The sequence below is a fragment of the Zingiber officinale genome, chromosome 6A (assembly GCF_018446385.1).
Source record: "Zingiber officinale cultivar Zhangliang chromosome 6A, Zo_v1.1, whole genome shotgun sequence".
Classification (NCBI taxonomy): Eukaryota; Viridiplantae; Streptophyta; class Magnoliopsida; order Zingiberales; family Zingiberaceae; genus Zingiber; species Zingiber officinale.
This window is the reverse complement of record NC_055997.1, coordinates 92,170,893-92,193,516: the sequence shown is the minus strand read 5'-3', so window position 1 is coordinate 92,193,516 and position 22,624 is coordinate 92,170,893. Positions and strand designations below refer to the sequence as shown.

The 22,624-nt window shown below is 35.1% G+C and overlaps 2 protein-coding genes across 3 annotated transcripts; one reads left to right on the top strand and one right to left on the bottom strand.

The window, feature by feature from the left end:
- Positions 1 to 214: 214 nt before the first annotated feature.
- On the bottom strand, positions 215 to 4,145 carry LOC121996926 (chromatin modification-related protein MEAF6-like). 2 transcript variants are annotated; one of them, XM_042551091.1, is made up of 7 exons: positions 3,990 to 4,145; positions 3,749 to 3,843; positions 2,815 to 2,915; positions 1,903 to 1,972; positions 788 to 815; positions 649 to 706; positions 215 to 568 (listed from the first exon to the last, which is right to left on the bottom strand). In XM_042551091.1, the coding sequence occupies exons 1-7, from the start codon at positions 4,000 to 4,002 to the stop codon at positions 457 to 459; spliced, it is 477 nt and encodes a 158-aa protein (XP_042407025.1). In that variant the 5' UTR covers positions 4,003 to 4,145; the 3' UTR covers positions 215 to 456. The 2 variants fall into 2 exon arrangements, with proteins under 2 accessions (XP_042407025.1, XP_042407026.1); XM_042551092.1 differs by having other exon boundaries at positions 3,985 to 4,121.
- Positions 4,146 to 15,039: 10,894 nt separating this feature from the next.
- On the top strand, positions 15,040 to 17,762 carry LOC121996925 (tubby-like F-box protein 5). Its single transcript, XM_042551090.1, has 6 exons — positions 15,040 to 15,647; positions 15,747 to 15,815; positions 15,952 to 16,466; positions 16,552 to 16,639; positions 16,745 to 16,877; positions 16,961 to 17,762. The coding sequence occupies exons 3-6, from the start codon at positions 16,095 to 16,097 to the stop codon at positions 17,595 to 17,597; spliced, it is 1,230 nt and encodes a 409-aa protein (XP_042407024.1). The 5' UTR covers positions 15,040 to 15,647; positions 15,747 to 15,815; positions 15,952 to 16,094; the 3' UTR covers positions 17,598 to 17,762.
- The last annotated feature ends 4,862 nt before the right edge of the window (positions 17,763 to 22,624 follow it).

Genomic DNA, 22,624 nt, shown 5'->3' with positions numbered 1-22,624 from the left:
ATGCGCAGCTACAGCGGCTGAGTGCGGCGGATCGCTGCGGTCGTTCCTTCGAGTTAGAGCAAGTAAATAAATACCCTTTCAATTACCATAATGCTTTAAATTTTAAATCTATCAAAAATAAATTTTAGTTTTAAATCTGTCTTACTTTTGCACTTTATATCTATTTTATTGTCGATTTCATTCTTTAGGAACAACCCTTTCATCGTTAGTAAAATTAAACTTCAATCAACAATCTGATATATATTTTTTAAAACATTGTCATTAGACATAACAATCTCCAATGAAATAGATAACAAATATTTTGGGGCATAGAGAGATGAATTGATGAAACCTTTTGGTCTGAGACGGGGGTCGTTCATGGTGTTTCATCCAAGGGAATACATATTAGCTGTGAGTGAAGCAAGCAACGCTAACAAAATCCATGATCTATAAAACACTTAGTGATTCTATAAATAATCATCTCAAACTCATGTCGAGATCTTCATCGTCGTCCATCTCTTGTTCACTCGATGGTCGAAGCCGTTTAGCATCTCTTAAAGCAACTCTTCCGCCCTTCTTTGGTTTTCCTCTGAGAAACATGAACGCACAATTTCATCTCTGTATTTCCAGCCATATGCGGTTCATTGGGAGGATAATCGATGTACTTACTGTCCATTAGCAGAACCTCCACCCTTTGATCGACCTGGACCATATTCGGATCTTCCATCTATATATTGTCAAGTAAACCAGTGTTACATAATCAGAGCTCTCTAGCAAGTTATTCAGATAACTATCCGTGAGAACTCACCATCTCGACCAGCAACATTTTCTTCAGCCTTAAAACACAAACAAAGAGGTTAGATTTACTTTAAAAAGTCTGAGCACAATGATTTAGTTACCAACTTACTGAAAAGTAAAGCTTGAAAATTGATGTATGCAATAGTGATTTAGTACAACATTGTTTACCCATTTTTCAAACACCAAAACCTACTTGATATTCTTTTTCTTGGTTCACAGAAAACCATTCCTCACCAGAAAGGTGGCATTTTGTTGTAGTGAAGAGATTGAGCTGGTTTTTTCCAGGCGAGTGTTATAGGACCTTTAGAAGTCCCGATTCAATCATTCAACATGATAAGTCAATGTTCACAGGGAGTGGAAAGTCCATATTCGCTAGATGAGCAGATGGCTTCGTATTCACAAGTTGATAGGGGGGCAAAACCTTGTCGGGTGTAAGTCTAGCTGACAAGCTCAGAACAGAGTTTGAGGCTGATGAGTCCACAAGTAAAGAAGCAATGCAAGAGATGTGGGTTGGTAGTGAAGATGGCTTTGGAGATGGAGAGATAGGCCAATTGTGAGGACGAACAGAAAATGTTTATAAGTAGAACCTGGATTATCGAGTTGTATGTGTGGAGTAACACGGGTGAAAGGGTCCACATGGAATTGGGATCGCTTTTAAAGACCCTGATTACAACAAAATAAGGAATAGTTTATTATACTTCAGGAAAGAAATCATCCAGTACCTAATGGACTAGTTTAAACTTGTAATAAATTTTCTATTCTCCTAACAAGATAATTACCAAATAAAAAAGGATCTGCCCAGATAAACAATAAAATCTGCAATTTTTACAAATTAAATGTCTGATTTGCATTAGTGATAATAAAGGCACACATAAGAAAGCAGACTTTTGAGCATAACAAGACATATCAGAATAGTCTTATTATTAAGTCAGAGATCAATTCTTTTGGAACCTGAGAAATTTCGATTACTATCATAACATACTGAAAAACAGATTTCAGAACATATTGACTTGAGATAGTTCTAAGAATTATCTCCTTTTATTATTTTCTTAATTAAAATGTCCTTAACCTGTTGAAACTAAAGCACCAGAAATGTACAACTAGAAAGTTTCATTAAGTACATACCGCTGGAGAGGTAATTGACGATAAGGAGAAGAGCCTGTCTTCAGGCTGAAACTTTCTGGAGCGCTTTAGGCTGGAAATATAATTACATATGGTGTTTTTATCAGAATTGGGTGTATGCTGCGACTTGAAGTAGGTACGAGAAGCATTAAAAAGCATTACAGCAACTATTCATATTATCCTGCATCTAATAATCTGTTATCTATCATGCTAAAATAATTAAAAATGCAAAATGAAATACCATAGCTATCATATCCTTAATGGTCAATCTTTTGAGTTAATCCAAGGCCCGTCGTCCAAACAATATGCAAAAAGATGTTATCTCCAAAACAAATTGAGAGATCTCCATGGGTTATTCAACAGAACTGTTGCTCCTTTCCATCTCCAAAAGGACAAAGTTATAAAACTTCATCTCTGAAATTCATGGCATCAAAGCTAAAAGCCGGAATGAGTCTAGACAAGACAAATAGCAGAAATATTTGAAACAACACTATACTGTTTTTTGATTAAAATAAAAACAAGAACAATAGTAGATATAAGTTTTTGTACAATTATTATATATTATTTATTATTTAATAATTTCAAACTTCCAATCTCAGCATCGTGCTACTATAAACCTAATTCTTCGAGTAATTATCCATGCATACATATGTTAGGCCACTCCCAGATCCTTGTTCAATGAGAAACAAAAATCCGAAATAGATAAAAACAGATATGGAGCAAAATGATGCATAGAAAGAAAAACTAATACAAATTAAGATTCACAAATCACGTAGAAGGAATCATAGGGAACACTAACTTATCAAGATTAAAAGAAAATTGTGTATTACATCTTATAAGTCATAATATAAAAGGTGATCACCAAATACATAAGCATAGAAGTAAAGAACGAATGGGCATACTAGTGAAGCTTACTTTGCAGTACTCTTTGATGATGACAAAAATCCTTCAAATCCTTTCAACACACTTCCATTCTGATTTGAATCTTGTAAGTAAGTAGTTTCTAGGTCATAGACCTTTAAAAATAGCAAAAGAATGTGAAGAATCAATAAATTGTTTATATATAAAGAAAAATAAATGTCAACCACAAATAGACAACTGCGAGCAAGAAAAAAATATATATAACCTCAGGTATTTACCAGTCAGATAGTAACTTGAAAATCAACAGGTAGGATTATATTATCCCACAAGACTCTTTTATTTTAGATCAAATCATCTGATTTCAGACATAAGAGTCCTATGAATCTCTGAACAGCAAGGATTATAGTAGACGTCTCCTCCAATTGCACTTATGAAAGCAGGAAAAACTTAGTTGGCCCAATAGTACCATCCAATGAATAAATGAGACTCTAGGCTCTTAAGCATATCAGAGCTGCCTTCTAACGGATGAGGAGTATAGTAAAAGGTTTTCTAGACATGAAACTAATCAGATCAGGCCAAGGCCTATAGTAAAAGGACAACTTTTAGACTAAAGAAGAAAATATGCCAATGTAGTATCTGGAAGTTTAACTGTTGTTGCAAATGAAAAAAAGCAACAATAGCTTCAGCGTTGTGGAATATAAGACACGATTCCTTTTCGACTTGGGATAGCATTACAGCATTTCCATATGGTAAGTGAAAGGAAAATTTGAGTTTCCATTCACAAGGAGTAGTAAGATTGCATCATCTTATAGAGGAAGATAGATTATATTAATATAGCAGACAACTACTAAACATCTATCTTGCTCGATAAAACAGTTGAAGCTTACATTAAAGAAAAATTCCACACTAACCTCCCAGTCTAACTTGCTAAATCATTTTAATTGGGCAGGAAAAACCCTAGAGAGGGAGGACAAGAGAGGGGGCATACTTGTCTCTCAATTGCCCGGAGCTCATCCTGGAGCTTTTCCCTCTTGCTCATGAGCGCAGTAAGCACGGCCGAGGGGTTCGAGGATGCCCTTTGCCCTAACAAAATCCATTTTTCAAATCCGCATCGCAGCACAATCGATGTCAAAGACCGAATCAAACGATGAATTCGAAACCCAATTGAATCAAAGAGAGAAAGGGACGAGCAATTAGCTTTTTCCATGAGCATGAGAGGAGTACTTTACCGTCCGATTCCATCCCTCCCGCGGCTTTTCGAAATTTCTCCAACTGCTTGATCTCCGGGTTAGGGTTTCGACCAAAGTAACGTAAAATCGTGAAACTTTGATGGCCAAAGCAAGGAGTGGCTCTGATTCAATCTGGCTGGACTCGTATCTATTGATCAATACGACATGACTTATATAATCCCATAGATATTATAATTTAAGGCTCCATTTGTTATATAATCCCATAGATATTATAATTTAAGGCACCATTTAATTAGGTGTAATGTAATTTAATTGGTGTAATGTAATCTAATTTATGTAATGTAATATTGATTATATTATTATTTTTTATAATGTAATGTATGTAATCTTTTATTATAAGAATGATTGGGAGGAGTTCCCTTTACTATTTTTTATAATGTAATGTATGTAATCTTTCATTATAAGAATGATTGGGAGGAGGTGAGGGAAGGAGAAATAAAGGAAAGGAAAACTTTGAATCTTATTTGAGAATGAGTGAGGAAAGGGAAGGAAAGGTATGTTTTAGCTTAGTTATCCATAAAAAGAGAGATTTTCTTACACCCTAAATTTGGGTGTAAGGATCAATTTCTAATTTTGGCGCTGGAGTCCAATTTCCTTATCTTCTTTGCAGCTCATCATCAAAGGAGAGGATCTGACGTGTCTTCTAACTGAATTGAAGTGAGAAATTATTTTTGTCGTCAAAATTTAAGAGAATATCTACTATTTTTTAATTTTGTCATCAAAATTTAATAAGTTTTTAAAGAATAAGAATTCTCGTTACCAGCGTTATCTTTTAAATTTTTTTATTTAAAGTTTTTAAAATCATTATTTTCATTATTTCTCATTTAATTACTTGATTATCGATAATTCTTTTATTATGAATAGTATAAAAAATTAATTTTTTATTAAAAATAACTAATTTAAATGATAATATAAAAAATAAATTTTATTATTATAAATATCTAATTTATATTTATAAAATAAATATTAATATTATGAAAAATGTCTAATTTAAAAAGTAAGGGTATTTTCATAATTTTATCTATTTAACCTTTATTCTCTTTCCTTTCCTCTCAAACAAAATAACACATGTTACGTTAATGAACCTTTCCTCCCTTCCAAAGAGAAGTTAAATACTTTACTTCCCCTCCCTTCCCCTTCCGTTAATGAACCTTCGCTCACTCCATCCAAACAGAGGATAAGGGTGGAGAGCTTGATCTCCGGGTTAGGGTTTCGACCAAAGTAACGTAAAATCGTGAAACTTTGATGGCCAAGCAAGGAGTGGCTCTGATTCAATCTGGCTAGACTCGTATCTATTCATCAATACGACATGACTTATATAATCTCATAGATCTCATAATTTAAGGCTTCGTTTGGTTGGGTGTAATGTAATCTAGTTTATGTAATGTAATATTGATTACATTACTATTTTTGATAATGTAATGTATGTAATCTTTCATTATAAGAATGATTATATTTTTTTTATTTGGTGTCCATTATTTTTTATAAGGAATATAATTTGTATTATTATAAAATGATAAAAATATACTGTGATCTCTACCGACGGCCTTCGTATCTTTGCCAGAGCTTGCGGCAACCAGCGTTCGTCGCCGTTAGCCTCCTCCGCCAGCCGTCGCCACTAGCAACCGTCGATCACCGGCAACCAGCGATGACGACAACCGGCGGTCGGCGGTGACGGCTGTGGCCGACGAAGGCGACCGGTAGTCGTCGTCGTAGCTTGTTGCCGGTGGTGGCCGTTGGCGACGCCGGCCAGCGGTGGCCGCCGCTGGTGATTGCCGACAGTGGCGGGCGACGGTGGATGGCGATCGCAGTGGACTAAGGATATATTAGGTATTTAAATTTTGATTAAACGATGACCTCTTAATATATAATCGGATTACATAGTATTTCACTACAAAAAATAAAGGATTTCGGGACAAAATTGGGGACGAATTTTTAAAAAAAAATTCGTTGCAAAAATTTTTGCGACAAAATTTGGGACGAAAATTTTTTCGTCCCAAAATGGTTGATGCCACATTTTGGAACGAATTATGGATTGTTGCAAATTTGGGGACAAATTTGGGGACGAATTTGGCGACGAAAAAAGTTTTTGTCCCCAAATTCGTTGCAAAAAAGTATAGAAATTTGCAACGAAAACTGTTTTTGTTGCAAACTTAGGAACAAATTTAGGGACGAATTTACATAAATAGTTTGTCCCTAATATTGCAACGAATTTGGGGACAAATTCGGTGACAAAATTATTTTTGTTGCCATCTTTGTTCCTAATTTTGCAACGAATAATAAATTTGTTGCAAAACTGGCAACGAATTTGGCAACAAAAACTTGCCAAATTCTTTGCACATAAGATAAATTTTCGTCCCAGAATTCGTCCCAAATTCTGGGACGAAATTTGGGATGAAATTTCTAGATTCGTCCCAAAATTCGTCCCAAAATCTGGGACAAATTTTGGGACGAATCCATAATTCGTCCCAGATTCTGGGACGAATTTTGTGGATTCGTCCCAAAATTCGTCCCAAAATCTGGGACGAATTCTGGGACGAAAATAATTTTGTCCCAAATTACGATAGAATTGGGACAAATAATTTTCATTGCCAAATTCGTCCCTATTTCAAATAATTTTTTTCAGCTTCAATTTCTTTCTACAATACAATCCAAATACATACAAACCAAATTCAAATAACAAATAATATGCATTCAACACATCCTAATTTAACATTCAACACATCCAAATTTAGCATTCAACACATCGATCAACTCATAATTCAAGAAGTATAAAGTTTTCAACAAAGTTTACAATATCCATCTTGTTCTAGCTACTAGAAAATATGATACAAAGTTCAACAACCCAATGTTTTATAAGTTCATCATCCATCCAACAACACTAAGAATACATATAGTCATCTTCATGTGCCACAAAATCTTTGATCCCCATCAAATCTCCTTTGCCTACATAACAACAAACAAATAAACTAGATCATGTCTAACAAGAAAGATTGTAAATATTATACGATATGGCCATGTAAAAAGAATAATTGGAAACAAAACATAAATGTGAAATTCCTTAAACATTCTAATAAAAACCCTAATTCTAATAAAAGTCATATTTACCAACGATATAATCATCCATGTCATAACAACGGTAAATAAAATTATAAGAATTATTTTGAAGCTAAGTACATGTATCGTAACTACGATACAACCTAATATAATTGACACATCATATAGAGAGAAAGAGAGAGAGATATTGTGAAGTATGGTATTACCCAATCCGTTATATTGTGAATCTTGCTCATTGATGATGCACAGGTTCGGCTAATTGCTGCTCAAGCCTTAATCACTATTGCAATCAGATCTGGAGAGCCTTATCGACTACAAATATATGAATTCTTGCATGCTTTATCTCTAGGTGGTGTTCAATCTCAGTTTTCACAATCACAACTTAGTAATGGGGAAGATCAAGGTGCTAGTGGTATTGGTATTGGGTCTTTAATTAGTCCTATGCTAAAAGTACTTGATGAGATGTACAGGGCACAAGATGATTTAATCAAGTAACTTATGACAAATTTATTACAAGCGAAGAAGTTAGAATGTTTATTTTATGTTGATCTATGCTTGTTTCCTTTGATTTCTAGAGATATGCGGAACCATGACAACAACAAACAAGAATGGACAGATGACGAGCTAAAGAAACTTTACGAGACTCATGAGAGACTTCTTGATTTCGTTTCATTGTTCTGCTTTGTCCCAAGGGGAAAGTATCTTCCTCTTGGTCCTACCAGGTAATTCTGACTTGCATCTTTTGGTCATCGTAAAGCACACTTGTTTTGCATAGTGCGGAGTTTATATTCATACCCAATCCGTTATATAATACTAATTACATGTCATGTCCTAGGCCCTCATGTGAAATGTGGACGCAGAACGCTAATTTCTTGTGGAGTGGGAGATCTGTATCAAGTGTCTAGTTGGTTGAGCTTTTCATTCATTGCTTCCATATTGTGTTCTTGTTGGGTTTAACAATGTGGCAATTGATTCTTTGGATATTGTGAAGACCCATTTCTTCCCTATTGGCGGCCACATAATTGTTAAACTAGGTGCTACAAAAAATTATTATAATGACAATGCATATAGTTCTAAACACATTACATTGAGTGGAGGTTAAACGAGAATAAATACACACCACTAGACCTGATTAGTCATCTGTGCTGAAAAACAACAAACTAGTGGTCGTTTGGGGGTCAGGGCCACTACAACACTAGCTCCTGACTAGCTGTGGGAGCAGGTTCAAACATAGAGGACCATCATGACAATGATTATGTGGCTGATAATGCTATTCAAGTAAGCATAATGCAGAACTATATGGCAAAAATGCAATATCAATTTTGGTTGTAACTAACGCAAATAAGAAGATCTAGCATACCTTTTTTCACATACTGTAGTAGTTGTCTCCAGCTAATTCCCTTCTTGTTGCTTGTAAGGTCGTAAAACAGCCAAAGAATTGCCAAATCTGTTCAATTTGGCTGAGTTGAACTAATTTCACCATCTTTGACCAATTCCCTTCAAGATTGAGAGAAGAAAATTGCTTATAATGATCTTGCAATAGCCATCCGGAGGGCCTGCCGGAGGCCAGGCAGCAGCTGCCGCCGCCGGCCAGGACAGCGGCTGCCCCCACCGGCCATTCACAAGGCCAGGCAGCGAAAACCTTCCACCGCCGATCGTCGTAGATCACGCCGTCGTCGGTCGGAGATGTGGCCGAAACCTGGAAATCGCAGATGGGAAGAAGGGGGAACGGGGGCGAGAGAGGAAAGAAAAGAGAGAAGGGAAAAAGAATCGGGTTGGGAATTAGATCTAGGGTTTTTAGGAACAAATATTTTTTGTTCCCAATTTCGTCCCTAAATTTGGGACGAATTTCTGGATTCGTCCCAAATTTTGGGACGAATCCAAGATTCGTCCCAAAACTTAAAATAATTTAAAAAAAAATAAATCAAAGACCGAAAGCTTATATCATGACCTAGAGACATCGGAATTTGATGAAACAAGTTTCTATGTGTTCGTATCATTGGCCTGATCGTAAATATGTCACCATCCATATTTTTTAATTAATATTTTAAATGATTCAAATTATTAACCCCAAATTAGGTCAAATTTGAATTAAAAAATTCCAAAAATAAATATATTTGTGAAAAAATATTTTTATGTATATATTTACGATCAGGACAACGATACAAATGCATAGAAATTTATTTCATCAAATTCCGATGTCTCTAGGTAGATATTTTTTATGCATTTATAGGTTGCTATTAACTAAAAAGGTGTTGTGCAGTGAACGATTGTAAATTAGTGTCTGAAAGCTTATATCTTGACCTAGAAACATCAGAATTTGATGAAACAAGTTTCTATGCGTTCGTATCGTTGCCCTGATCGTAAATATGTCACCATCCATATTTTTTAAATAACATTTTAAGGGATTCAAATTTTTAATACCAAATTAGGTCAAATTGGAATTAAAAAATTCCAAAAATAAAAATATTTGGTAAAAAATATTTTTATGGATATATTTACGATCAGGACAACGATACAAATGCATAGAAATTTATTTCATCAAATTTCGATGTCTCTAGGTCCGTATATAAGGCGTCCCATTTTGTTTTTTTTTTTAAAGATATTTAAATTTTTGGGACGAATCTCTGGATTCGTCCCAAAACTTAAATTAATTTAAAATAAATTAAATCAAAGACCGAAAGCTTATATCTTGATCTAGAGACATCGGAATTTGATGAAACAAGTTTCTATACGTTCGTATCATTGCCCTGATGGTAAATATGTCACCATCCATATTTTTTAATTAATATTTTAAATGATTCAAATTATTAACCCCAAATTAGGTCAAATTTGAATTAAAAAATTACAAAAATAAATATATTTGTGAAAAAATATTTTGATGTATATATTTATGATCAGGACAACGATACAAACGTATATAAATTTGTTTCATCAAATTCCGATGTCTCTAGATAGATATTTTTTATACATATATAGGTTGCTATTAACTAAAAAGGTGTTGTGCAGTGAACGATTGTAAATTAGTGTCTGAAAGCTTATATCTTGACCTAGAGACATCAGAATTTGATGAAACAAGTTTCTATGCGTTCGTATCATTACCCTGATCGTAAATATGTCACCATCCATATTTTTTAAATAACATTTTAAGTGATTCAAATTTTTAATACCAAATTAGGTCAAATTGGAATTAAAAAATTCCAAAAATAAAAAAATTTGGAAAAAATATTTTTATGGATATATTTACGATCAGGACAATGATACGAACGCATAGAAATTTATTTCATCAAATTCCGATGTCTCTAGGTCCGTATATAAGACGTCCCATTTTATTTTTTTTTTATAGATATTTAAATTTTTGGGACGAATCTCTGGATTCGTCCCAAATTTTGGGACGAATCCAGAGATTCGTCCCAAACTTTGGGACGAATTCCTGGATTTGTCCCAAATTTTGGGACGAATCCAGGATTCGTCCCAAAACTTAAATTAATTTAAAATAAATTAAATCAAAGACCGAAAGCTTATATCTTGACCTAGAGACATCGGAATTTGATGAAACAAGTTTCTATGCGTTCGTATCATTGCCCTGATCACAAATATATCACCATCCATATTTTTTAATTAATATTTTAAATGATTCAAATTATTAACCCCAAATTAAGTCAAATTTGAATTAAAAAATTCCAAAAATAAATATATTTATGAAAAAATATTTTTATGTATATATTTACGATCAGGATAATAATACAAACGCATAGAAATTTGTTTCATCAAATTCCGATGTCTCTAGGTAGATATTTTTTATACATATATAGGTTGCTATTAACTAAAAAGGTGTTGTGCAGTGAACGATTGTAAATTAGTGTCTGAAAGCTTATATCTTGACCTAGAGACATCAGAATTTGATGAAACAAGTTTCTATACGTTCGTATCATTGCCCTGATCGTAAATATGTCACCATCCATATTTTTTAAATAACATTTTAAGTGATTCAAATTTTTAATACCAAATTAGGTCAAATTGGAATTAAAAAATTCCAAAAAAAAAATATTTGGTAAAAAATATTTTTATGGATATATTGACGATCAGGTCAATGATACGAACACATAGAAATTTATTTCATCAAATTCTGATGTCTCTAGGTCCGTATATAAGACGCCCCATTTTGTTTTTTTTTTTAAAGATATTTAAATTTTTGGGACGAATCTCTGGATTCGTCCCAAATTTTGGGACGAATCCAGAGATTCGTCCCAAACTTTGGGACGAATTCCTGGATTCGTCCCAAAATTTGGGACGAATCCAGGATTCGTCCCAAAACTTAAATTAATTTAAAATAAATTAAATCAAAGACCGAAAGCTTATATCTTGACCTAGATACATCGGAATTTGATGAAACAAGTTTCTATACGTTCGTATCATTGCCCTGATCTTAAATATGTCACCATCCATATTTTTTAATTATTATTTTAAATGATTCAAATTATTAACCCCAAATTAGGTCAAATTTGAATTAAAAAATTCCAAAAATAAATATATTTGTGAAAAAATATTTTTATGTATATATTTACGATCAGGACAATGATACAAACGGATAGAAATTTGTTTCATCAAATTCCGATGTCTCTAGGTAGATATTTTTTATACATATATAGGTTGCTATTAACTAAAAAAGTGTTGTGCAGTGAACGATTGTAAATTAGTATCTGAAAGCTTATATCTTGACCTAGAGACATCGGAATTTGATGAAACAAGTTTCTATGCGTTCGTATCGTTGCCCTGATCGTAAATATGTCACCATCCATATTTTTTAAATAACATTTTAAGTGATTCAAATTTTTAATACCAAATTAGGTCAAATTGGAATTAAAAAAAATCCAAAAATAAAAATATTTGGAAAAAAAATATTTTTATGGATATATTTACGATCAGGACAATGATACGAACGCATAGAAATTTATTTCATCAAATTCCGATGTCTCTAGGTCCGTATATAAGGCGTCCCATTTTGTTTTTTTTTATAGATATTTAAATTTTTGGGACGAATCTCTGGATTCGTCCCAAAATTTGGGACGAATCCAGGATTCGTCCCAAAACTTAAATTAATTTAAAATAAATTAAATCAAAGACCGAAAGCTTATATCTTGACCTAGAGACATCGGAATTTGATGAAACAAGTTTCTATACGTTCGTATCATTGCCCTGATCTTAAATATGTCACCATCCATATTTTTTAATTATTATTTTAAATGATTCACATTATTAACCCCAAATTAGGTCAAATTTGAATTAAAAAATTCCAAAAATAAATATATTTGTGAAAAAATATTTTTATGTATATATTTACGATCAGGACAATGATACAAACGCATAGAAATTTGTTTCATCAAATTCCGATGTCTCTAGGTAGATATTTTTTATACATATATAGGTTGCTTTTAACTAAAAAGGTGTTGTGCAGTGAACGATTGTAAATTAGTGTCTGAAAGCTTATATCTTGACCTAGAGACATCGGAATTTGATGAAACAAGTTTCTATGCGTTCGTATCGTTGTCCTGATCGTAAATATGTCACCATCCATATTTTTTAAATAACATTTTAAGTGATTCAAATTTTTAATACCAAATTAAGTCAAATTGGAATTAAAAAATTCCAAAAATAAAAATATTTGGAAAAAAATATTTTTATGGATATATTTACGATCAGGACAACGATACGAACGCATAGAAATTTATTTCATCAAATTCTGATGTCTCTAGGTCCGTATATAAGGCGTCCCATTTTGTTTTTTTTTTATAGTTATTTAAATTTTTGGGACGAATCCAGGATTCGTCCCAAAACTTAAATTAATTTAAAATAAATTAAATCAAAGACCGAAAGCTTATATCTTGACCTAGAGATATCGGAATTTGATGAAACAAGTTTCTATACGTTCGTATCGTTGCCCTGATCATAAATATATCCATAAAAATATTTTTTACCAAATATATTTATTTTTGGAATTTTTTAATTCTAATTTGACCTAATTTGGTATTAAAAATTTGAATCACTTAAAATATTACTTAAAAAATATGGATGGTGACATATTTACGATCAAGTTAATGATATGAATGCATAGAAACTTGTTTCATCAAATTTCGATGTCTCTAGGTCAAGATATAAGCCTTCGATATTTGATTTTCTTTTTTTAAAAATAATGTCATTTTTGGAACAAATCCTGGATTCGTCCCAGATTTTGGGACGAATCCTGGATTCGTCCCAGATTTTGGAACGAATTCTGAATTCGTCCCAGAATTTGGGACGAATGTAGTATTTGTCCCAAAATCTGGGACGAATTCTGAATTCGTTCCAGATTTGGTGACGAATTTAGCAACGAAATTTTTTCTTGTTGCAAATTTGAAACAAAATTTTTTTGTTGCAATTTTCGTTGGTTATTTGGGTCGAAATTTGTTTTCGACCCTAAATTTGTCGCAATTTTGGGACGAATAATTTTCGTTCCAAATATTTGTCCCCAAATTTATGTTTTTTTGTAGTGTTTACTTTGTAATCTAGATTATCTTTTATAATTTAAATTATATTATATTATAAATTTAAAATTAAATTAAATAAAATAATCAACTTTGTAATATAATATTAATTTTTATAGTAAAATAATAAATCTTTGTATTAGGGATATATTAGGTATTTAAATTTGTAAAATAAGATAATCTTTGTAATATGCCGCCGGTGATTGCCGACAGTGGCGGGCGACGGTGGACGGCGATCGCAGTGGACTAGGGATATATTAGGTATTTAAATTTTGATTAAACGATGACCTCTTAATATATAATCGGATTACATAGTATTTACTTTGTAATCTAGATTATCTTTTATAATTCAAATTATATTATATTATAAATTTAAATTTAAATAAAATAAAATAATCAACCTTATAATATAATATTAATTTTTATAGTAAAATAATAAATTTTTGTAATATAATCTTTTAAAATAATCATCCCACCAAACTACCAAACGGAGTCTAATTTCCGTCGTAATGTAATCATCTGTGCTGCGATATTATGTTGGACGCCCCATGCGCACGGGGCCCATACGACTGATTGGCACCGGCATAACATACCCCCCTTTCTCTCTGAACAGGATAATCCAAATTTGCATAACGATATTACTAAAAAATAAATTCAAGAGGAAAAAATAGATATTCATCCAAATTTTCAGAAGGCACACTTCGTTTTTTATTTTATCTCCAGTCATAGTGACACTTTATTTAAAGAGTATCATCGTTATGACATTAGATCTTAAAGAACAATATTAATATATTATTATATTTGAAAAATTAATATCAATATGATGTTGTATTTTTTTTTAAAAAAAAATATGGAATCAGTAGCCCCTAAACCGCCCGCTACCATTGGGAGAGATATACAGTGAGAAATTTTCAAATGACAAGTGTTTGGACGTGGCCCACATAAATAGAAATAGTGAAATCCTTCGTTGAGTTTTAATCTGCTTACTATAATCTTATTTCACGCACCTACCATTAAACCATGTCCCTGAGGATTTTCAAAATTTAACACCACACTAATATTGATTTTAGGATTTAAAATAACTATTTTTTTAATTGGGTTAATTTGGTGCTGTCAATCAAACATCCATGACCCAATATGTCTGTATTTGGTGCTCTGTATGGATCAAAGGGATGCTATGGATCTCTACTATCTACTATTGATTCTATCCACTCAAGCCGACTGATTAATCTACTTCAAGTGGAATTTTTTTTCAGCCCAATATAATTTAAATTTTAAATAAGATGAATATTTTAAAGAAACTGCTTGTTTTCATAGCACCTTGAATACAGCAAAAAGCTTGTTCACGGTCCCTTGTCTTCAACGTAATTTACTGATCGGTAGGCGTGCTTTCCCATCATTAAGCAGACAGCTAGGGAGCAGCATGTGAGCAGGCATGGTCTGCTCAGTCGACAGCCACACGAGGGATGGGATGAGTGTACGAGCCACATCGTCCACTTTTTAAGGTCCATCCACATTATTAAATTTGTGTGGAGAATTCAGGATAAACATTGTTCTTAGAGTTCTGTGTTTTTTTTGGTTTTTCCTCCCAATTTCTCACTACGATCTGTGCCTGTAAAAAATTGAGGAAGTAGGAGCGTAACAGCGACAGCAGTTGGCTTCCAGCAGACATCGACGTCCATTCTTAAGCTTGGAAGGAAGGGTAGAGAACAATTGCAACGCAACGAGGAGAAGAAGTCTGTGTTCATCGAATCGCGATCTTCTCCTTCTTCTTTTCTAAGTTAGTATTGTTCAGTGCGTCCTCAAGCAGGCGCGAACCCTTCTGGAGGCCATCTTTCTATTGTCGTTTATTGGTACAATAATGCAACACGAGAGCAGTGTGGATGAGTTATATATGGCTGATAGGAAGATAAAGTTCGGAGCTTTGGGGGGAGGAAGAATTTCTTACCGCATCTTGTAGGAGGGAATGCTTCTCCGCCGATGTTTTGTTTCGCGTTGATCGGTTCCAGGATCGAGACGCCCGATTTGAGGATCGGCAGAAGTTGAAGAACGCGAGGTTTGTATTTGATTTTCCCCCCTCATTTCGTGGAATTTTGTAAAGTTTCTCGACTTTTGGTGGAGCAATGAAGAATCTCGTGTCTTCTTCTCTTGCTAGGTTTTTCCCCCCTCCCGGAGGAACAAAAAGCGGAGGGAGGACGGTAGATTTCAGAAGGATGGTCTTTTGGTGAGTGGTTCTTGATTCTGCTTTCGAGCTCGGAGATCTCCGCCTCTGGTTCGATTCGCTTCCGTCGGATCAGGGGTAGCAAGCCAAATCTTGGTTTCGCCCAATTTTTATTGAGTTTCTTCTTGTTCTCCCTCAGATTCTTTGAGAGAAGGCGGCGATGGAGGCATCGGTAGCATGTCTCCTTGAATCAAACCCTAGCGCTCTTCTCCGATATAGTAAATCTACATAACCAAACCTTGTAAGCTGCAAACCCTCGTACCACACCCTTGGATCTGAGCGATGCCGTTTAAGAGCCTCGTCCGCGAGCTGAAGGAGAAGAGAGACGGCCCTGGAAGCGTGCCCAAGAGAGGCTGGCGCGGAGGAGGAACCACCGAATCGAAGACGATCGCGCACAGCGGAGGCTGTTCCCAGCGTACTCCGTGGCAACACCCGCCGAATCTGGAGCAGCCGCAGGAAAGGTGGGCGAATCTACCTCCGGAGCTCCTCTTGGACGTCATCAGGCGGGTCGAGGGGAGTGAAGTCTCGTGGCCGGCGAGAAGGAATGTGGTGGGATGCGCCGCCGTGTGCCGTCTCTGGCGGAGCATCACCAAGGAAGTTGTCAAATCCCTTGAGCATTGCGGCCGGATCACCTTCCCCATCTCCCTAAAGCAGGTTGCCTCCTCTTCGCTTCTCTTCGTGATGATTCTGCCGCATATTTCTTGCTCTTCAATTCTTCCATTGTCGATCTCAAAAACAGCCTGCGCCACGAGATTACCCCATTCAGTGCTTCATGAGAAGGGATCGAGCAACCTCAACCTTCCGGTTATACCTCGGTCTGAGCCCATGTAAGCAAATTTCTTTCTCCAGTTCAGTCGCCGTTTGTTTACATTCAGTTTGCAGAAACTTTTAGATCTATTGCTGAAGTTAGTCGCGATCTTTGATAATCACAGCACTGCGGATGCAGAACGACAAGATGTTGCTTGCTGCTCGCAAGATCAGAAGGGCAACTAGCACTGACTTCGTGATCTCGCTCACCGCTGATGATTTCTCGCGAGCTAGCAGCACCTACAGTGGCAAAGCGAGGCAAGTGATACTCTACACTCCAGAATTCATTACATTTTTCCTTCCTGTTTTTGTTCTCTAATAGTCTTCTCGATCTCAACCAGATCAAATTTTCTAGGAACCAAGTTTACAGTCTACGACAGCCAACCTCCATACGATGCTGCAATTTCTTCGCGTAATCGTTCATCCAACCGAAGGATCAATTGCAAGCAAGTTTCACCTCGAGTGCCCGCCGGCAACTACAATATAGCCACCATTTCGTACGAACTCAATCTCCTCCGAACTCGAGGTCCGAGAAGAATCCAGTGCGCCATGCACTCGATTCCCCTCTCTTCCATTCAGGAAGGCGGAAGTGTGCCGGCACCCCGCAGTTTCACTCACGCCGTCGATGAGCAACCCTCCGGAGCACCGACCATGAAGGGCAAGGAACCGGTGACGGAATTTTCCGCCGGGGAGCCGCTCGTTCTGAAAAACAAGGCGCCTAGATGGCACGAACAACTTCAGTGCTGGTGCTTGAACTTCAGAGGACGAGTGACTGTGGCTTCTGTCAAGAACTTTCAGCTTGTTGCAGCTGCGAATCCTTCATGCAGCATCTCCCCGGCCGAGCAAGAAAAGGTTATTCTTCAGTTTGGGAAGATAGGGAAGGACATTTTCACCATGGATTATCAGTACCCGCTCTCCGCCTTCCAAGCATTTGCTATCTGCTTGACGAGCTTCGACAATAAGCCAGCATGTGAATGAATGAATGGTTGTTGATGGAGGTATTAATTATATCGATGTATTCATCTTCTCGTGACTACTTCTTTGTATCAAATGAGAGTGAGTGTCTACGATCAAATGTTAATCATATCAAGCGTGGATGTAATATATTTTTGATGTTTGTTAAATCAAGCACCTTTAAATGAATGGTAAGGTTCTTGCCTCATTAAATACTATTTGAATAGGCTCGTTTATGCATCTCACGTAATGAATGGTCAACTTAATTGCTTTTGAGATTCACTATTTAACATTTATCGAGGAAAATCCGGTACTCACTCAATATCTCAACAAACACTTTAATATGTAAAAATCCTCAAGCCGAGATTAACAAATTCAGGGAAAATCCAGAGACATGAATCAGATTTCCTAGATAATCATAATTACCTTTTCCAAATTCGAAATGCCTTTAAAATGTTCTTTAAAATACATTTTCTAAGGGGTATATATATATATAGAGAAATCTTCTGCTGCGGTGCCTTAGGTGCGGTTTTGCTGCGGTACTTGCCTGATCGGTCACCAGTCCGATCAGGGAACCTCCTGATCGGTCTCTGGACCGATCAGGGAACCTCCTGATCGGTCTCTGGACCGATCAGGAGGTTCCCTGATCGGACTGGTGACCGATCAGGCAAGCACCGCAGCAAAATCGCACATAAGGCACCGCAGCAGAAGATTTATATATATATATATATATTGAAATTGTCCCCAAAAAAACTCCATTTTATTTATTAACAAAAGAATGTCTCGTCTCGTGAGTAGATACATTTTTATTTTCGAAAATTATCTTTATTTTTGTGTGTTGTTATCTTACTATTTTATTAAAAATCTCCCCCCTTTACTAACTAATTTTGGTGAAGCCTAAAATGAATTTACGTTACTGTCCTTTTTTCTATTCACACTAAAAATAATTTCAAGGTTTATTAGTAATTTTCTTTGGTTGTTTTATATAAAAAATATAGTTCTCTTTAGTCCCACATCTTAGAATTGACAACACTATGATCAAAGAAACTTCTATAAATATTTTAGGCCGAGGATGTTAAAAAATATACTTTTCTTAGTTTCTTTTATTAAGATAAATATAATATTAAATTAAAATATTTTTTTGCATATGGAAGCTCATTACAATAGTTTATTGCTGGGATTCTCTAACGTGATACTAGAAATCCAAATAATTCAGATTTTCAAAGATCCAAATAATTTATATATTATTATATTACACACGCAAGACTCAAATAATTTATATATTATTATATTACACACGCTTTGCGTGTGTACGATCACACTAGTAGCAATTATAGATTTATAATTATTATAACATTATAATAATACTTTAAGTATGATCAATACATATCAATTATGTTATAGTAATTATAGTTTATGGTTGCCATAACATATACCATTCAACTTTGATCAACACCAATAGCAAGTCTAAATTTCAACTAGAGGGGATAAATTTAATAATTTTTTTTAAAAAAAATTAATACAATATAAAATATTTAGCTCTGGGTTCTCTATAACTCAAAGTCAAAAAAATATTTAATCTTGCTTCCTTATAATATTTAATATTCTTATATATGATATCTCATTATGCTCTAATCATCCAAACTAGCAATGTAATAAAAATAAAATTTATAGTTTACCATTCTTCTTCAATTAATGAAATATCAAAGAAAGGAAAAACTTAGACTCTTTTTGTAGTTGGATGAAGAGGAAAAAAAACTACTTGTAAAGAGTTATTCGTTGGAAAAGATTAAAGAAAGACCGTTGCACTTGAGAAAAATAAAGAAAATAAGATAGGGAAAAAGAAGCAAATTTTGATAGCAACCTCAACTTGTTTCGGTGAGCTTAGCAACGACATAAAGAGAGAAAGACAAAATATGACTATTCTTGTGATATCAACAAAATCCTAGAAAACACGAGAAGAAAGAAGATGCAAGGGTTGATAACGACTCTTGTTGCTGGAAAGAGGACAACAGCTGGTACTACGTTTCTTACTTGTTGGAGAAGATAAAAGAGAAAAATAACAAGGTCTCGCGCTTGTAAAGAGAAGAGAAAAAAGTTACCATTGGGAAAAGCGAAGGAAAAAAGGTTCTATTGGGAAAAGTAATGGAGAAGAAGGAAATGCGAAAGATGATGAAAAAAAAAAAATAAAAGAGACAAATAAGCGATGACACGTCGGTGGCATACGGTGGTGCTAGATATGTGAGTTGGGAGAAAAGAGAAAAAAAAAGAAAAGATTTTTTTTCTTCAAAAACATACCTTAATTCATTTTAAATCGATTGAACTCGATCGTTTAAACCTTTACAACTTAACCAATCTACTGGTGCAAGTTGTATTAATGATCTAACTCAGGTTCTGATAAATGACAAGTGTATTAAAGTTAGAATATTTGTAATCTAATTGATTAACCAAGTGCGCAGGAGTTGACGGATCTGAAATACCTGACACTAGGATGAAATCTAACTAGGTCGTATTGGGGTTGCAAGATTCCAAACATAGTTCCACATTGAAAACACATAGGAAAGATCATGGGTTTATAAGAAAAAGATATCTCCATTGACATGAGGTCTTTTGGGTAGAGCCCAAGAGTAAAATCATGGCCACTTAGATCCAAAGTGGGCAATATCATACCATTTTGGAGATATCTAAATTCGTTTCGATCCTACAATTGATATCAGAGCGAGGTTGCACTTCATCAGACTAACCGCCAGAAGAAGCATGAACTAGAGTCATGATCCAAGATTGAACCATGTGGGTAAAACCTTAAACAAAGTAGGGGAGACCCTGAACATGGTGAAACCCTAAACAAAGTAGGGGAGACCTTGAACAGATCAAGAGTGACCCGGTCCTTGAGGGAAATCCCGTGGTCCTTTGTTTGAGGGGGGATTGTTAGGGTTGCAAGGTTGCAAACATAATCCCACGTTGAAAACGTATGAGAAATATCATAAGAAAAATATATCTCTATTTGCATGAGGCCTATCATACCATTGTAGAGATATCTAAATTCTTTTCGATCGTACAGTTCCACGAGACACGAAAGTTTATGCAAAATCTAGCTAGATCCGTATGACCTGATAACTAGTGCGAAGTTCAGATAGGTCCACAGGACCTAATATCTGGCGGAAAGTCTTGTTGAATTCGTAAGACCTGACAACTTGCCGGAAGACTTGGTGGGTCAAAGACAAGTCAAACGATTGCAGTTGGTAAGTAAAAAGTAAACGACTGGAGGAGAGACGCAGTGAGGACGTGTTCCCAATTGAGGAAACTGTAGGCATCGATCTAGCTTAGGTGCATACCTAAGCTAAAACCTTGACTAGATCCTGGTCTTGAGGAGACTGGACTTAATTACTACTATCTTATTGTAATGTGCTAACGTGACCTTACAAGATAAACATATTTTTGTTGCCTGAATTAACTCTTTATTGCAAGGAAAAGTTGTTAAAAGAGAGTATCTGAGCGCCCGGACTAGCTTTGCCCGGGCGACCTAACTAGGCACCTGGGCGGTCTGGGCGCTCGGAGTAGGTCTAGGCGTCTGGACTAGAAAGTCATCCAGAAGCTGAGTTGGAACGCGACAACTGGCCGAATCCACGTCAACGGTCCAAGGACCCGGAGGGGGTCTAGGCGCCCAGAGGAGGTCTAGACGCCCGTAGGTGGATAAACTTGACGAATCAAATTTTAACGAGAGATCGCCACGTTAGTGTTGGGCCACGTTGGCCGATTAGAAGGGAGGTTGAATAGACTTAAAAAAACACAAACATAAAATACCCTTCTCGAACTTCTAACTTAAACACTTGCATAAAATTGAAAGTAATAAACTAAAAGAAGAGGCTCATAGACTTGACTTGGTTACAACCGGGGAGGCTGTTAATCCAAGTAATGAATCGTATACTAAAAAGATCTCCTTCAGGCGGAGAAGCCTCTTATAGCAGTGAAATTGCAAAAAGAGAAAAAAAATTTCGAAACTTATTTCAAAAAAAATTCTAAGTAAAAAAAAATTCAATCAGAAAAAAAAATTCTAAAAAAAATTCTAAGTTTAGACAATTTTGCAAGAAAAATATTATAGATTTTTTTTCCTAAATTTTTGCAAGCATAAATATTTTTGAGAATTTACAAACGAATTGAGTAACCGTTTAAAGTATTGTTTAATTTCAATTTAATGCATTTTCAGTTAGTCAATTAAACTTTTTATTTCAATACTTGCTTCCAGGCAGTGGCGAACCACTAGGCCTTCTTGGTTATTGGAGCAACAACCACTTTCTAGACGGCCTCATACAGAAATTAAATGTTTAATTTTTTCGCTGAAAAGCGCTAAGCCTAATTCAAAGTTTTAGATTAAACAAGACTTTGACACCCAATATAGGTTACAGCCAACTGGATTAACTAAGAATTTCTTAGGGATATATTTCTTTGAAATATTCCTAATTCGTCCCTTATGATATCTATATTACCAATTTAAATTAGTAAAATTTCTAAAGCTTGTATTTGATGAACATGTATGATTTTTTAAGTTATCTACTTGTCTTTCCAAATTTTCATTTTCTAATTTTACTTTGTCTAACTCTTCTAATGAGCAAGATTTAGTTAGAATTAATTTTAAATTTTTAATCTCTTTTTCAAATTTGCATCAATCTTTAGTTAATAATTTAACGAACTTAAATAATTTATCGGGAGGAAGAGATTGTACCTGATTTACATTGTCGATCTCGTTATTCGTGTCTCCCCTTGAACTGTTGCTTTCTTCCGACGTAGCTCCTCCTTCATCGATACTCTCGATGCTAATTTCGGACGAGCTTGAATCGTAGTCCTCATCTTGATGACTTGCCATTAATGCAAGTCCGGAAAAAGCCTCGACTTCCGGTTCCGACAACATATCATCCCACGTCGCTTTTAGTGTCTTGAATTTGTTCGATCGGACAGGCTCCTTTCCTTTATCCTTGTTTCTTAGCTTGGGGCAATTGTCCTTGACGTACCCTTCTTCGTTGCAGTGGTAGTATCGGATCATCCTTTTCTTT

Coding starts and splice junctions, on each gene's coding strand:
- LOC121996926 (XM_042551091.1), bottom strand. Junction 1,973..2,814: donor TCATCAAAGAGTACTGCAAA/GTAAGCTTCACT, acceptor TTATATTTCCAG/CCTAAAGCGCTCCAGAAAGT. Junction 569..648: donor GGAGGTTCTGCTAATGGACA/GTAAGTACATCG, acceptor CATGTTTCTCAG/AGGAAAACCAAAGAAGGGCG.
- LOC121996925 (XM_042551090.1), top strand. CDS start 16,095: ATGCCGTTTAAGAGCCTCGTCCGCGAGCTGAAGGAGAAGAGAGACGGC. Junction 16,467..16,551: donor TCCCCATCTCCCTAAAGCAG/GTTGCCTCCTCT, acceptor TCTCAAAAACAG/CCTGCGCCACGAGATTACCC. Junction 16,640..16,744: donor ATACCTCGGTCTGAGCCCAT/GTAAGCAAATTT, acceptor TGATAATCACAG/CACTGCGGATGCAGAACGAC.